The sequence below is a fragment of the Pleurodeles waltl genome, chromosome 5 (genome assembly GCF_031143425.1).
Source record: "Pleurodeles waltl isolate 20211129_DDA chromosome 5, aPleWal1.hap1.20221129, whole genome shotgun sequence".
Taxonomy (NCBI): domain Eukaryota; kingdom Metazoa; phylum Chordata; class Amphibia; order Caudata; family Salamandridae; genus Pleurodeles; species Pleurodeles waltl.
The window spans coordinates 1,001,934,638-1,001,951,498 of record NC_090444.1 but is presented as its reverse complement, the minus strand read 5'-3'; the positions used below and the strand labels follow the sequence as shown (position 1 = coordinate 1,001,951,498).

Here is a 16,861-nt window from a genome sequence, read left to right as displayed (position 1 = left end):
ACACACACATATGCACATACAATACATAATTAGAATCATGGGTAAAAAAATACTTAGTCAGACAGGTTTAAAGAGTGTGTGTGTATATTTTATTGTTATGACAGTAGCAATACATATTTTCCAAAGAAACTATAAATAAATAGAAATATACATATCATCTGAAAAAAATATTTATCCACATAGGCATATGCAGTTCATAGTTGTTTGAAAAGGTGGTTATGAAGGAAAGAGCCAACTCTTGTTTAGTTTTCTGAAGACAAGAAAGTTATCTGTGGCTCTTATAGTTGGGGGTAATGAATTCCATAGTTTGGCTGCTTGGACGGAGAAGGATGTACCACCTACAGTCTTTTTCTTGTATGGTGGTGTTCTAAGGCGGGGTGCCAGTCTTGAGCGGAGTGTTCTTTGTTGGATGTATTTGGTAATTTTCTTTCTGATAAAAAGCGGTCCTGTTCCATGTATAGCTTTGTGGGTGATACAAAGCAGCTTGAAAGTGCATCTTCTGGCAACGGGTAACCAGTGTAGTGCTCTCAAGGCAGGGGAGATGTGGGCTTGCGGCTTTATAGGTAGTAGTAGCCTGGCTGCGGAATTCTGGATACGTTGTAGTTTTTTCATAACAGATAGAGATGATCCATGGTAGAGGCTATTGGCATAATCCAGTTTGGATAGTACAAGTGAGATAGTAGCTTGCACCTTGTGTGGAAATCCGAGGTGGGGGAAGATGCGTCGTAAAGTCTTTAAGGGGATGAAGCTTGTGCGTGCTAATTTGTCTACTTGGGCATTCATAGTTAGCTTGGAATCCATGGTGATTCCTAGGTTTTTAACTTCCTTGGATAATTGAGGAGGTGGTCCGAGATCGTCAGGCCAGACGCACAGAGGGTCATAATTTTCCCAGTCACCACATATGAGTATTTCTGTTTTGGAGGTATTTAGTTTGAGATGGCTCCAGGTCATCCACTGATCAACGGCTCTGAGGCAACTGAAGATTTCTGAGTTTTCAATGTTTTTGGGGTCTTCTAATTTAAGTAGTATTTGTGTGTCATCTGCATAGTTGTAGCATGTGAGATGGAAATTATTGATCAGTTCTGGTAAAGATATCATGTAGATGTTGAAAAGCAAAGGTGAGATGATTGACCCTTGGGGGACCCCTGCTTTTGTGAGGTAGGGTTCGGACGAGAAGGGGGGCGAGTGGATGATATTCGCTCTTTTTTGGAGATAGGAAGTAATCCAGTCGAGAGCAATCCCTTGTATGCCGGCTTCGTGGAGTCTTTGAGTTAGGGTGTCATGGTCAACCGTATCAAAGGCAGCTGAGAGGTCCAAGAGAAGTAGTGCAGCAACTCCATTTCGGTCGACTGTGTTTTTAAGATCGTCCCAAATTGCCATGAGTGCCGATTCAGTGCTTCTTCCTGGGCGGAATCCAGTTTGGAAGTCTGAAAGTATAGAATTGTCTTCAATGAATTGTGACATCTGGGCGAATGCTGCTCTTTCTATCAATTTACCCAGGAAAGGTCCATTTGTGATAGGTCTGTAGTTGTTGGGGTCTTGCGGGTCTAGGTTTGTTTTCTTTAATAATGGTCGTATGTATGCCTTTTTCAGGTCTGCAGGAAAAGTTCCTGAAGATAAAGAGTTGTTGATGATTCTTCTTATAGGTGTGGCAGCAGAAGTAGATAGCAGGATGTTCTTGAAGATTTGTGGTGGGCAAGGGTCAGAAGGGCAACCAGAAGGTCTGCTTGCTTTGACCAAATCCATAAATTCATCCTGGGATATTAGTTTGAAGGACTGGAGAGGTTGGGATGGTTTATTCTTAAAGGGTATTTTAGTAAAGGGGTTGGTGCTGATGGTTTTCTTCCGTTTTAAATAGGAGTCCAATGTGTCTGCCTTGGTTGTGTAGTGAGTTGCCAATTTGTTTGTGAAATCTTGAGTGGTGGGATGACTTCCTTCCATGCATGTAGGTTTTCGAAATTCATTGAGAATTTTATAAAATTCATTGGTTGTAGATTGAGCATTTAGAATTCTGTCTGAGTAGTATCTTTTTTTAGCTTTTTTGATTGATGATTTGTATATCCTGTTAAGTTTGTGTAGCTGCAGTTTTGTTGAGATGTGTTGTTATCTATAAAAAACAAAAGCTTATTCCCACCCTTTTTTGGGATTTCAGTTTCCAAATAGTATTATGCGATTTTTCTCCTTTGTTCTAGATGCAGGTAACAAAGGCGAGTAATCTTTTGGATAAAGGACAGTTTAAGATCATGTCTCCGTCGATTGTTGGTCAGCATGTTCCACTGCAAGTTCATGATGTTATGGAGTAATAGTCGTCTGACGCAAAGAAGGTGGAAGGACTATTGTTATGGTGACTCTTATATTGAGGGGCTACCTGGGATTGGTCAGGCTGGACTACATGTGTTCATAGGAGTTGTAGTTTTTTCATTTTCTGTCAACTTATTGGCTGCTGTTTTTATTAACAGTAAAGAAAGAGAAGCATAATCCTCGCCTCCGTGTCCTTAATAGAATTGAAAACTCTTGACTCGTTAGCTAGAATTTTTTTTATTGGTTGTCGATTGTCTTGGTTTCCACAGGCACATATGTGCCCCAGTGCCCTAAGAAACAGTCATTGTGCGTATGACTTTGATGGCCATCTTAACTGGTTGGGAGGATTACCAGTAACACATGCCCCTCCAGCTGTAGAAAAAAGTGCAACGTGTGTCACATTGGCGGCCCTTTTTGACAATTTGGGAGGATTCTTATTACTTTTCATTGGAATCCACAGATTCATTGGTGCAGTAAAGCAAGATCAGTGTCCCAATAAAAAAATTGTATTCTTATGAAATATGTCTGCATTTACGGTGATGGGAACACCTTGCAAAATTTCCCACATTTGAAGAATACTTCAAAAGTGGAAGAAGACCTTGAATTACATACTGGCAACCAGTCATTAGCTTGAATACACTGTGCCAGACACACCTTGTCAGTTGATTACTTTAGCCTCATCAACATAGTTACAACCTAGTGCGTAATCGTTGCCAGCAATTCACCCATGTTAGGCCACATTCATTGACAGAATAGTGGCTCATGCACCATTTTTAGGTTGAGCCTGCAACAGTGCATGCATTCTTGCTTGCGAGACTATAGTGTATAACCAGGGACTTGCGGCTCACCCATTGCTTACCATTCAAGGGCTCCTTTGTCACTCTCCTTATGTGCTTCATTATTGGCCAGGGCAGGCTAAGCTGTTACAACAATTCCCTTTTGGAGCATGGACCGAGCACAGATTGATTTCACTTAATTTAATGGCTGTGTGCTGCTCACTCTGTGATTAAGGCACTATTTTTGCCAACTTCCCCTTATTCCTGGTGATTCTTTCACTTCTAGCGCAAATGGGCCCCAACAGCATTGGAGTGCTTCACATGAGCTCCAGTTACTTTTTATGCATGTTTTTTTATTTAGGCATGAAGACTCATCAAACAAAGTTACATTCATTTTTTAAAATTATTTTTTGTTTATGCACTCGGCGGAATACGTTCCTAAACTTCGATGATCGTTTGCCAGATAGTGTACAACAGTATGTGTGTTTTAATACCTTGCCTAAATATAAAAATTACAAGTTTAACTCTTAAATATAAAAATTACAAGTTTAACTCTTCATCCAATTAATTAGCATCTGTTGCCATAAATCTAACTCATGCCACCCAGAACATAGCAAGTTTCGAAGGTTTAGGTCCTTGATCAATCCTGTCAACCTATAAATAAAGAAAGGTGATAGTAGATAGTCCTAGTAATATAATATAGATGATCAATGCAACACAAATGTACTGCAGCCTTGTTCCTACAGAAAAATAAAAGTGCCACGGCCACTGTCAAAAGTGTAATCTCCGAGGGTTTTCATGTGATGGCCCACAGAAATGCTGAAAAACAAAGTAGAATATTCTGTTGCAAAAGTGATAGCTCTCTAGTAAGCGGGCATGTATTACAAAACTGACTACTGGTGTCACCAGTATGAGATCGTCGTTGCCAAAGTCTCATAAAATAATAAGTTAGGCACATATGAGGAGCCCTTTCCTCCTGGTGCTGCTGTATTTACTTTTGTACATTTAAGCCAAGTCATTATGAGTGTAGATAGAGTCAACCTATTAAGGAAAACTTTTATCCTTTTGTCCGGCCCTTCCCTTCTAATGCGGATTTATATGTAGAAAGGCGAAAGGCAGTCACCCATTTGCCCTGACAAACTAAAAAGCAAATGGTGAGGCCCAGTGTGACTGAGAGTGCCATCAAACCAATGGATGACGGAGTTTAACTGCCCTATGCAATCGATGCTTTTCTTTGTGCTAATCCAAAAGTGAATGATGTTGCCCCTGAGCAATGTCTGAAGATCACTGATTTAAAGGCCCTCTATGTGTATCCAGATTTATTGTAGATATTATTATTGCCCGTGGTTATACGAAAGCAGCGTGCATTTAAAGCCTGTAGGATAATCCGCAAGCAAAATCCTATCTAAAATCACTCACTAGTACATGACCGATCACACATATTCAGAGATGTGATTTCCTCTCATTTCAGCCTAAGTAGACACCATTTACATGAAGAAAGCCAATTTGCTTCCCAAATGAATGCTCTTTTCTTTGTACTGCAGTTGCTGTTCTTAGCTTTCTTACACTTGCTGGAAACAGCTGTATCTCACGTGGTGCGTATTCAAAGGTCTGTTTGGGATTTGTGCTATTTTTGACTACAAAAATAAATTAATAATGAGAGGGCAGGCCTTGTGAACAGTTGTGTTTCTCAGCGCTTGTATTGCGTTCTCTCACCCAGGTTTACTTTACTCCCCGTCGCTCTCTCTATAGGTGCGACGGGGAGAACATCCCTGCAGCAATGGTGTGGTGGAGAGGATCAATCGCATTATCAAAGCTCAGCTGCAATTAACATTAATAAATGGTCTGGAATGCAAGTCTACAATGAGAAATATAATGTGGGCCATGGGTACAACACCCCACATTAGTACAGGAATATCACCTTTTATGTTGTTAATAGGTAGGATTGCTGGGTCCTAGTTAAGCCATGAATGGTTGAATAGGAAGAGTGTTGATCCTGCCAAGATTGGCAGTGTTGTGAATGTGAGACGTGAGGTACAAAAGTAATATGGTACTTTTGGGGAAAAAGACAACAAATTGCCTGTTAAGGTTGGTGATCGGTTAAGGAATGAAAAACCCGGTCATATTCAGAAAGGGTTTGACCATTTTTCTGCTCTAGTTCAGGTGAAAGAACATGTAATTCTCGGAAATGGTAAGGTGAGGAACAAGAGTTTTGTTTCGTTGGTGACTAACTACTTGTCCACATTTGTGTGTGAAATAATGGGTGTGAACACAGATAAGTAAGATGATGCCAGGTGCAACCTTCGTCAACCTATGCCTTCTCAGGGTATAAAAACCTGTCCAATTAAATCTAAGGATTACTTTATGCAGTTATCATGAATTGTTTTAGGATGCAACATTTTTGTTACATATTGGTCTGTTTTATTTTCAGTCTTGAAGTCATTGCCTCTACCTTTGCACATACATCTAGGATGTTGTTAGTCACTTAATTTGGGTTGCTTGTGACTTTACAGGTTCTGGATTACGTTCTTTCACGGGAACCTCTCCATGTTGTCCATTAATTTTTAATCCTTTACTATGCATTGTATTTTACATGTTGCAGTTTTATATAGGCAGTTATGTTATAGTTGTGTGCATGTTTCCATTTTTATCATAAGTGTTTCTTTCGGTTTGTGAAAGTAGGTGGGTATGTTGGGTTGGAATATTGTGGACATGGAGTTCCCTGCGTGCGACACTGGGCATGGGTATTCTGAAGTCGGATTTACTGGTGACTTACAAGACTGCTGGCTGAGTAAAGTAGATGCTCTTCACATACCTGCTCCATTCATCCTTTCAATCTACTTTGTTCAGTGGTTGCAAATACTTGAGCAGTATCATGAACAGCTGCACTGGCTCAGTGCAGGGCCCGGTACGCTTTGCATGTGCTTGCGGCATCTAAAGAAGTGTGTTAATGTAACCATATATTTCTCTGAGTTAAAACGTGATGTTCAGTTATAGTAGTTTAGAAACGTGGAGCAGGATGTGCCTCGTTTTATTTCTAACCTCTGCTGTCTAAAAATCATGCACTAACTTGGAAATATATGCACTTTAGAAAATGTAGACACATAAAAACAGGTGTTTATCGCTGAGCAAGTCAACTGTTCATAATACAGCCCCTGTTATCAATGTCTTGCACTACCTAATAAATGTGTGGAAAAAGAAACATTGGGGCAAATTTACAAGAAACTAGTGCATCAGTCCTGTTGCGCTAGTTTTCTTGCGTCGCCCCTGCCCCACCTAACGACACCATGTGTGCGCCGTATTTACAATACGGCACACCATGGCACACGGTAGGCCAATAGTGTCCAAATTGTTGACGCTATTGTGGTGCTTTGCTGCACTAAGGTAAAAAATGATGGTAGTGCAGCAAAGTACAAGGAAGCCCATTGATTACAATGGGTGTGTGACTTTAATGCCTGTTTTGAGCAGGCATTAAAAATTACACCAAATCTTGTAGATTTCTCAGCACCATTCTTGTAGGCCTCCTAATGCCAGAACACCCCCTTTGCATACATAATGCCTGACACAGGCATAATGTGGCGACAGGGGTCGCAAAGTGGAGCAATGTGTGCATTGCGCCACATGGTAAATATGGTGCGGCGAAAAATGCGTCCTTGAGCCACAAATTATGCTAGTGTGGAGCAAGGAGGCACTAAGGCCTTGTAAATCTGCCCCAATGTCTCAGCTTAGATTATAGACCATTGCACCCTAACTGCGTTACTGTATAGCTCGGTCAGTGTCACTGTCATGGTAGTTAATACAACCGATTTTGACAGTAGCTGTTTTGAGCCCTCTAATGAATGAGCGGCTAATTACCCCTCACCAACTCAGGCCTTTGATTTTCTACACACAGTTCTCTGCAGGAGATGCAGTAAATTGCATTACTCTCTGGGATCATAGCCATTTATAGTTGATGCATGCTGTTTTAAAGTTAAAGAGACAATGAGTCATTTTATTTTCCTGTCTTTCTAGTGCAAAAAATATACGTTTGATCTAGTGTTCATTGGATTAAAAGTGGGGGGAATAACTTTCATTTGTGCTGTAGGTGCAGTGGCACTAGAGCCTAGAGCCCTGAGGGGCCAATGGAACTATTAATATTACTGCATTGCTGTGTTTCACAATTCATACAGCAGCAATGCGGCCCATTTCCTTCCTTTCACTCGGGACAATGAAAACGTTTCCATGCCACTGAGGAAAAGTTAAAATCTATCAAGAGGAAGCGAAAGGGAGTGTGCAGTCTGATTTTGATTTCACTAATTTGGCAGCTGTTTCTGGTCTTTAAGGGCCTCATTTACAACAGACTGGCACATCGATCACAATGCGCCATTTTGCTTGCGCCACCCTGCGCCCCCTAACAGCACCATGGCAGCTCTGTATTTACAATACAGCACACCTTGGCAGTCATTAGCACAGCTACATCAGAATTTCTGATGCAGTTGTGGAGCTTTGCTGGACTAGCATCCAAAATGTTGATGCTAGTCCAACACAGCTTGGGAGGCCCATTGAAAACAGCCAAGGGACACCATAACTTCTGCCCTGGCGCAGGTATAATGTGGCACAAGGGTTTACAAAGTGGCTCAATGGTACCACTGCGCTAGTTTGTAAACATGGCATGGGCTGGGGGACTGTTCTGCGCCGGGGTAACATAAAAAAATGACGCTACAGTGGCTAAAGGGGGTTGTAAATGAGCCCCTAACTTTTTTACAATCTGTGTTCTGGCACTTAAGACCAAACAGTGCAACAAAGAAAGACTGCCCTGATGTGCACATTGACAAAAGCTTTATTGCATTCCTGTAGTAACGGAGCGACAGGAGAGGCAATCTGAGGAACAGTTTTGAAGGGTGTTTTTTCAGGAAGTAACACATGTTGAGGCCATCAGGTTAATTTGATTATTAACAATAATACAATATAATGATATATTATGATATTAATAACAAGGTTGTATTTATCAACTTTAAGGTCTGTCAAGCTGAGATGTTCCCTATAATCGTGTTTGGATATCAATTTACAACACTAAAAAGTCTTGAGAGACAACGTGAAAAATTCCTACAACCACAGAATAGTCTCACATGTCACACCTGTGATACCGCCCTGTTCTTATGGTGTTCATTTGTGCAAACATGGTAATAATATCTTGACTTGTTACGTTGGAGTGGATGACATGTTAGAATTTATTTTACAGACTCAAATAACATTAGCTGTTCTCTATTGTAACAGGATTGCTTCACTCACAGGAGTCGAGAAGTGAAGAAAGACCCTCAGCAGGATTACCAGCTGGAGTATGCCATTGAAAACAGCACGCACACAGTCCTTGCATTTAGCAGAGATCTAAACACCTGTGACAAAAATGATAAAATGATAACAGTAAGTGTGCATGAGATGCGTATGTCCATAGTCTGACAAGAGCTTTTCAAGTGTATTACTACATGCCTGATTGTACCCAGACAGCTTCCAGGTCTTGCATACTGTTAGCAATCAGATCTTTGTACCCACATAGACCGGAGAATAGGCTTTCTGTCTGCCATTTGCTCATCTCTCAGTAGCTTTCCTTCCAATTATTATATTTGTCACGCCCAGGGAACATTTCAATCTCAACATGCTTTGATTGAATGAGTTGTATCGTTCTGCTGCTGACGTCAGAACTTTAATTGCAGTTCATGAGAGACTATTTTCTCTTCTTCTTTGTGGGACCTTTTTACTCTCTCTATAATTTCCTCTCCCATCTTTTGGGACCCTTCTGCTCTCTTTATAATTTATTAGACATCGAACTCTGTTCCCACTTCTGCCCTCCAGCCCCCTTATGCTCTCAATGCTGTATCAGCAGGTGAACATCCTTAAATAGATTTTAAACATTTTCAAGCTGGCTGCTTTTGTATGTGCACGTAAGATATTCTTCTTTGAATGATTTTATTTTTTGCAAGAAATAATCATTCAAATGTGGCTGCTACGTCACATGGCTATCATTGAATGATTTTTCCTAAAAGAAAAGAAAAACTAGCCCAAGAAGGCCACTGTACAAGTAAACGAATATACATCAGCGTGACTAGAATAGCTTTTCTTTTGTTTTAAAATAATCATTCATAGAGGGTCCCTGGTAAGGTGTATGCATACACAGTTGCCATCCTGGAATGATTTTGGGTTTTGGTTTTACTACAAGGAAAAACTGCATGTTCCCCCAGCCTGTCTGCACAACCTGGAATGAGAAGCGTTTCCCCACACAACAAAAAAAAAAAACAACTAGAGTAAAACTGATTGCTCATCTTATAATGTTAAATCGAGTATAAAATAAGGCTTTTCTTTTTTATTTTACATTTTTGTGCTGAAAAGTACAGAACATATGAGCACAGTTGTCATACAGTTAGTGGTATAGTTTCAGCAATTTTTAGCATGACTCCTGCACATTTAGTGGGACATTACCCACACTTGTCAGACTGGATATTACTTATAATGAGCTGAAATATCACTCACAATCAGGCAAGATGTTTTGTAGTTGGATTCTGTCAGCAGTCTAAGAAGAGCTACAGTGTCGTTAATAGGTTAATATGAGTGTTTCTCGGCGGGAGCACTAACAGTAATAGAACATCCACATCTTGTACTTTTAGCCACTGCACGTCTTCATAATGCTGATATACTTTTAATGGGCAGCATCACTACTTTTTAGGACACCTCTTGTACTTTTAATGGTAAAGTACCAGCACAAGGCTGATAGTCATATAGGGGTATAGTACCAGCCTTCCTTTGCATTATTGCTTTGATATTAATGGGCAGTACCATAGCTTCAGCCAAACCACGCTCCATGCATCAGTAGGGACATATCAACTATGTAGGATAAATATTTCTGACTAGCAAAAATGTGACAGGAAAAGCAATACACACAAAATTTAGATTCAATGATTCTAATAGTCATATTCAAAACTCCTTGTATGACAATTAAAACAAATATCAAGGTGCTACTTGTGACGGCACAGTGCAAATGTGATCAAGTGAGATAATGTGAATGAGTATATACAGTGCACAAGACATTGAAATAAAAGAAAAGAGAGCAATCCACCAGCAGGACATACATTGAGTCTACAAGAATTACAAATCACGTATTAACACAGTATTGATGGCCCTTCCATTAAATGAGCATGTGGTTGACATAAAGTCAACGTTGTGACCCCGTAAATTATAATTTGAAAGGGTCTTCCAAGGACAATTGTAGCTACCTGACAGAGAACGATCTGTCATTGAGGGGTACGTAATGTGAAAACCTGGGAACAAGTGAAGCAGCTGGCCTGGCTGGAGGCTATCTCTCTCAAAGGAGAAGATAAGAGGAGATTTAATGAGACCACCTATGTTACAGGGTGAACAAAACAAGGAGAGTGCATGTAAATATATTACCAATACACTAAAAGAAGAAACTTAGGATCTGAAATAGATTGAATAGTTACTAATGGGAGTCATCTGATAACTAGTGTTTGAACATTAAGTGACAAAATAGTATGCCAAAGGTCCTGGAATCAAATGGGATTCATGCAGATGAGAAGCAACACAATATATAGAAGTAAAACATTGCGCATATTAGGAGTGGTGCACAAAATATATCAGTGTTTCCTGTGGTGGGAAGGGATACTAATGGATTTACGACTAAGACACACTCCTGCAAGAATCTGATGTTTAAATGAAAGACCCTGGGAGGACAATTAAAACAAAACTACAGTTTAGCTAAACCTGGGTTGCTAATGCAAGTCATAAAAACAAGTTCTGAAAAAGTGTCAAATCATATAGAAAATGTTTGAAGTTGGCCAAACATACTGCCAGGTGAACAAATGAAGCAACAATTCTAAAAAAATACCAGGGTCAGCCATAATAGGGCAGTCCTGGTCAAACCAGAGTACCCGCAGAGGCAGAAGAAATGCCGCTTTCCTAGAAATGATCAAACAAAAAACCTATAATGAAATTAGGCACATAAATTATGTAAAATAGTCAGGGGCATCAATGCGGTAAAGGGCACACCTCTTAGTGCAAGCGCACCATTGTGAATGAGAGAAATACGTTGATGTTATGGAGCCTGTGTAAAGTTAAAAGGAGGCATCAGTTGAAATGAAAAGAGGACTACCAGGCATGTATGTGAAAGGGAGAAAGGGCGCTATCTTAGAATGTGCAAACCGCGTAAAAAATATATTGGAAGAACAGCGCTCACTAAGGCTGAGAAGGAGAGGGAGGGAATCGGAAAGGGGTAAGCGGGGCAAGGGGGAGAATAAAGGAAGGGAGAGAGCGGGGAAGAAACCTGTCCGCTGTGAGGCAGAAAAGATGGATCTGTGTAATCACAAGCTTTGAATAAGAAGGTAGTTCTAAAAATCAGTTGCAAATCTAACATAGAATTGGACCATACATTAAAGATTGCAGAATTATTCTGCAAGGCGGAACAAACAGACCTGTGTAAAGAAAATGGTGCATCAATAGGTAGTTCTGAAAACCAGTTGCAAATGTAACACAACGTAGGACCATATAATAAAGATAGCAAAATATTTTGGTGGGATAATGATAAAATATGTGAAGTTCAGTTGGTATAAACAGATACAAGTATCATTGAAAACATGGTTCTCAAGCACATTGTGGTAAGTTGACACCATTCTTCATGGATGTTGAGTTCTTTATCAATTGAATTCAATCTTTCAATCCATGTGTACTCCAGTAACATCAGTTTTGCTTGGTGCTTTCCCCCCTTGGGTAGAGTGGGAGTACCTGGATCAACTGCCACCTTATGACATTAAAAGAATGCCCGGGTTTGTTGTAGAGTACAGTGTTCTCCCACTGTTTCTTTTGAAGACTATGCTTTGTCCATAAGCTAAACTGTTTTTAAAAATCATTGCAAATGAGTTTGAAACCTGGATATAAGCAAATAATATTTTGCCCACTACACAACTAGGTTTCCATGACAATATCAGCACTACCCACGATGGAATATATATTTACCTACTTGCAAAAAAATCTAATATTCTTTTGCACTTTATTGTGGGTTTACTGATTTCTCATACACTTTTGACCTTATTGATGAGAATATAATATGGAAAAAGTCACACCTAATTGACTGTTCAACAGATATAAACAATATGTTAATTACATTTCATATAAACATTTAGGGATATATAATAAACAGTTTCACTGACTCGGAGCAGAGTTGAGTGCCAGTTTCTGTATGTGTGCACTGTGCAAAACACATTCATTTAAATCAATATTTCTCCCATTTAGTGCATAAATTGAGACAGCATAGATGGGAAACAGACAGCGGCAAATCATGCTCACTGTTTCTGAGCAGGGCTAACTGAATATCAAGGTCTAACTCAGAGAAATATTGGATTAAGTTAATGCACAGGGCTAGAACATAAAACCAGGTACTCAGCTCAGTGCTGAGCGAGCACAGCTGTTCAAGATTAGGACCTAGGGCTTACCCGCTGAATGCTGAAATAGACTCCTCCACTCTTAAAATCTTTAGTTTTGCTAGAGTGACACAGGCAACCTTGTTAGTGATAATGTTCTTTAGCATGTTTTGAAGTAGTCTTCATATTGTTTTAAATCAGTGCTGCACATATTGTTTAACAATCGTTAGCTATGGGACATGACTTCAGTAGGCTACATTGTGTGCTAGACATGCTGAATGCGTACATCAATAGCGAAGCACTGACGACCAATATTAATAAATCTAAAATCCTAATCTTTGGACCAACATTAGTCCTTGCCAATTGGCACATAACCAGTTTTAAATGAGAAACATTGGATACAGAAATATCTGTGTCTAATATTTGATAGAGAATTACAGTGCAGTCCATTTAAACATTATAAGCATGAAGAACTAAAAGCTAGCCCCAATGTAATCAAATTATTTACTTTGGTACGTGGCGATGCCAGCACTTTTTACTAATGAATGTAAAGAGCTGATGCCCTGGATCAAGGTAATGTTAGACCAAAAGGACAAGGGTCCTTGTGGAAATAAAGGACATCTTTGCAGGAGAAAATTCAAATTCAAAATCTTGAGGGTTTATTCAAAATGTAAGAATCATTGCAGAAAGGAAAAAGTAATTAGTCAAATTCTAATTAACATCAACATAAAGCCAATTGCTAGAGGTCCTAATATAAGAGAATTAGCTAGAACCAAAATATTGTTCAGCAAAGAACTAACATAAATCTTTTCGGTGGACAAATCAAGGAAGAGTCTAAATATAGTCTCATATATATAATCAGAGAACAGCCCAACATCTAAACATACTATTGTAGAGGCTTCGTGGAAACGAGCAAAACGTCTGGCATACATCCCAGAAAGTGCCCATTTTCTAGTTTCAAACAAGTGAAAAGCCACACACTCAACATGTCGTGAAGCGCGATCAAACCTCAGTACTAAATATGATCCATGACATGAACCAATTAACATTGCAGAAATTGTGCTACAGGCAATAAGATTCTCTCGTAAACAGCTACAACATTAATATTAATTGAACACCCATTATCTTACTAAGAAGGGAGATTACATTGTAATATCTCCAATCTGAGACCCAGTAAATTCAAATTTGAGACTAGTTGTGTTAACTTAAAACACATAAATAAACATTATATTCTAATTAATAAAAACACTCTCTCAGTGGCTTCTCTATCCAGCTTTTGAACGAATAATACCATTCAAAGGTTAACACAGTATAATCATATGGTGCACCCGTATGGTTCCTCACTTTAGAAAAAACTGTTGACCTTTAGGAAGGCCTGAACTCCCATTAGCGAGGTGACTTGAAAGACCTCCCATGGTCTGTGGCTCATTCGCCCCATTTCGGCAAGTCCTAGCTCATACAGCCACCTGGCTAGCCATTGTAGGTGAGCCACCAAAAAATATGATTCAAAATCTGGAGTCCCAAGAACATCTATATCTGTGGGCCATTGTAGGGTGGTAAGGGATACTCTGAGTCTGCCACAATTCCAAATCAAGTCCCTTAACAACATGTCCATGGTTTTAAACTATGTTTGCAACATATAGATGGGGAGGTTTACAAAGTGGGAGAGCAGCCGTGGGTGCATCATCATTTTAAGAAAGGTAATCCTTACCATCATAGGCAACTTCAGAGACTCTATACTACCTGAGGCCCCTCAGTGCACCTCCTAAGTTCCCTTCCCGAATGTCTTCTTTCCCATGGTAGATCTGTACCCTGAGGTATTTGAAGGTAACCTGCTCCCATCTAAGTCCTGCTTAGGACACCTCTTTTGGGATATGCTGTTGGTGTGGGGTTAGCGGGAACTCGCAAGACTTGGCCCAATTTGTGCATAAGCCTGAGACTCTACTCAGGGCATCCAAGAGTCCCATGCTCCAAAGTATGTCAGTGTCTGCCTCCTGGAAATACAGTGGCATATCATCAGTGTAAAACGATAAGCAATGTTCACCGTCTCACAATCAGACACCTCTACCTGCATACCACTGTCCAAACTATGCCAGTGAAGGGCTCTACCACCAAACCAAACAATATGGGGAAAACAGGCATCTATGCCTCTTTCCCCTGTGGACCCCAAATGATGCTGAGATGCAGGGGCTCGTCCAACACCATTTTGCCCAGTGTACTCCCAGAGTCATTTGACACATCACCACACTCAGATAGTCCCACTACCCTGCATCTATATCCTTCTGTAGGTCACCAACAGTACTACAGAGTCGGGGTGCCACTCTTGGTTCATCTCATTGAGGATTCTGAATCATTGTCTGATGTTCAATGATGTATTTCTAGTGGGAATTAACCCATTTTGGTCAGGGTGAACTAGGGGCTGCAAGTGGGGGCCAGGTTGGTCGATTAAAATCCTACTGAGAATTTTGTAGTCAAGATTAAGCAAGGGCAGGGGTCTGTACGCAGAGATATCCAGTGTCTCCTTCCCCAGCTTAGGAACATATAGTATTAGTGCCTCCGCGGTGGTCCCTGGAAGGGTACCGTTTGTGTAAGCCTCCTGATACATGTTTGCTAGGTGTGGCACCTGTATTTGGGGAATACAGTTGCTAAAAATTTGCCAACAGCCCATCAGTATCTGGCGACTTATTACTCACTGGCTGTCTTGATTTCCTCCTCAGTAATGGGTTCCCCAGAGACCCTCTGGTGGCCTCCTATATCGTAGGCAACTCCGACCTGTCCAGGAAGAAAGCAATGTCATAGTCTGTGAGCTGTGCTTGCGGGGCATATAGGTCTGCATATTAGCATACAAATTCCTTATGTACTTTGGTTTAAGTTTACCTGCTAGGGTTCTGATGCTAGTGATGGGGGTATGTTTATTTTTCTCCTATATGACCCATGCCAGTAGCCTGCCTGCCTTGTCACCCTCTGCATAGGTCAGTATGGTGTACTTCCGGTAAGAGTAAGTGTAAAGGCGCTCCTAAATAGCTGTGTGTCAGCACCTTTCCACCTGTATAGCATTCTAATAGGGCTTCCACACCAGTGCCCCCTCCTCTAGGGCTCGAATGGCTTCTTCTGCAGCATTTTACTCTGAAACTAGCAGCCTCCGTACCCCAAGAGGGAGCTATTTCACATCCCTGATTGTGTCTGTGAGTCTCTGGGAACATATGATCTTATCGAGCCAGACATTCATGTCATGTACAAGGGAATGAAAGCAGTAGTCCATGCTGCCCCTGTTGCACAATCTTCAGGCATCACCCACAAACCAGTGTGAAGACCAGGCCTTGAAGTCATGCGCCGGTCAGACTGTAGATGAATCAGGGAGTGGCAGAGTGGAACTGTCAGCATTTAGGTCCACCACACAACTACAGTCCCCCCCTCCCCAAGTGTCCATGGTAGTTGCACACCATCAGACAGAATTGGTGCTAGAAGGTGAGAAATGCTACTTGCCCCATGCTTGGTGCATAAAAGCTGCCCAGCAGTACATGGACCAGGTCTATTTGTCTGTGCACTAGTACTTAGGAGTCCTTTCTGTCTATATGTGTGGTTGTCAGCCCAAAGGGTATCTCAGGCTGTATCCAGATTAGGAAGCCCCTGGCATAGGATGAAAAACCTATCCTATATGTCTTTTCCCTTTCAATTTAGCAATTTTGTGACCCACTAGATGTGTTTCCTGAAAGAAGGCCTCATCTTATCTCCACTGCTTAAGGTATGCCTTTTGAACAGCGGATAATTTTTTTTTGCTTGAATCTTTTTACTGTTATCAAGTTATCCATTGAACATATTCAAGTGTAAGAACAGTTTGAAAACCAAAATATAGACATATGTTTTGGATACAGAATTTGTGCATTCAAACATACTCACCTATAATAAGTTTAGCAAGGAACCGTGTGTGGTGTACATGGATTATATCCGTGGGCAACAACAAAGTATTAGTGGGTTGATTGTGTATAGCAAATATAGATAAGACAACATTAGGGTGAAATTCAGCATTCCCGGCCTGTCAGTTATTTTCCCATAGATCATGAGCTCTCATGAGGAAGCTGCTCAGTAGGATGTGCATGCAAATAGCAGCTTATAAACCTGTAGATTCAGCTTGGTTATAGGCAAAACAGTATAACTCCTAAAACAGTTAACAAACATGGAATTCGGTCTTAACATCCCCCAACCCCCAGCCCAGGGAGGCCTCCCATCGCCGCTGCTTATTTTTCACTCCATTCATACCCAATGATCGTCATTGATATGGTCTGTTAGTGACTGAACCTTAGTATCAGTAATCCTTATAGGCAGACACAAGGCCAAAGGCTCTTTTATTAGCTCCATAAGATGCCTATTCTAGTGCTA

The 16,861-nt window shown here is 40.6% G+C and overlaps 1 protein-coding gene across 3 annotated transcripts in view; it reads left to right on the top strand.

Annotated features, from left to right (window-relative positions):
• Positions 1-16,861, top strand: part of MOXD1 (monooxygenase DBH like 1) — a 759,590-nt gene that overhangs the window by 312,184 nt on the left and 430,545 nt on the right. For 2 of the 3 annotated variants that reach the window (XM_069235166.1, XM_069235165.1), the window contains exon 2: positions 8,334-8,480. In XM_069235166.1, the coding sequence (XP_069091267.1) occupies positions 8,334-8,480 (147 nt within the window). Of the gene's footprint in view, positions 1-8,084; positions 8,240-8,333; positions 8,481-16,861 lie in introns of those variants that run through there. The other variant, XM_069235167.1, reaches the window with a different exon arrangement.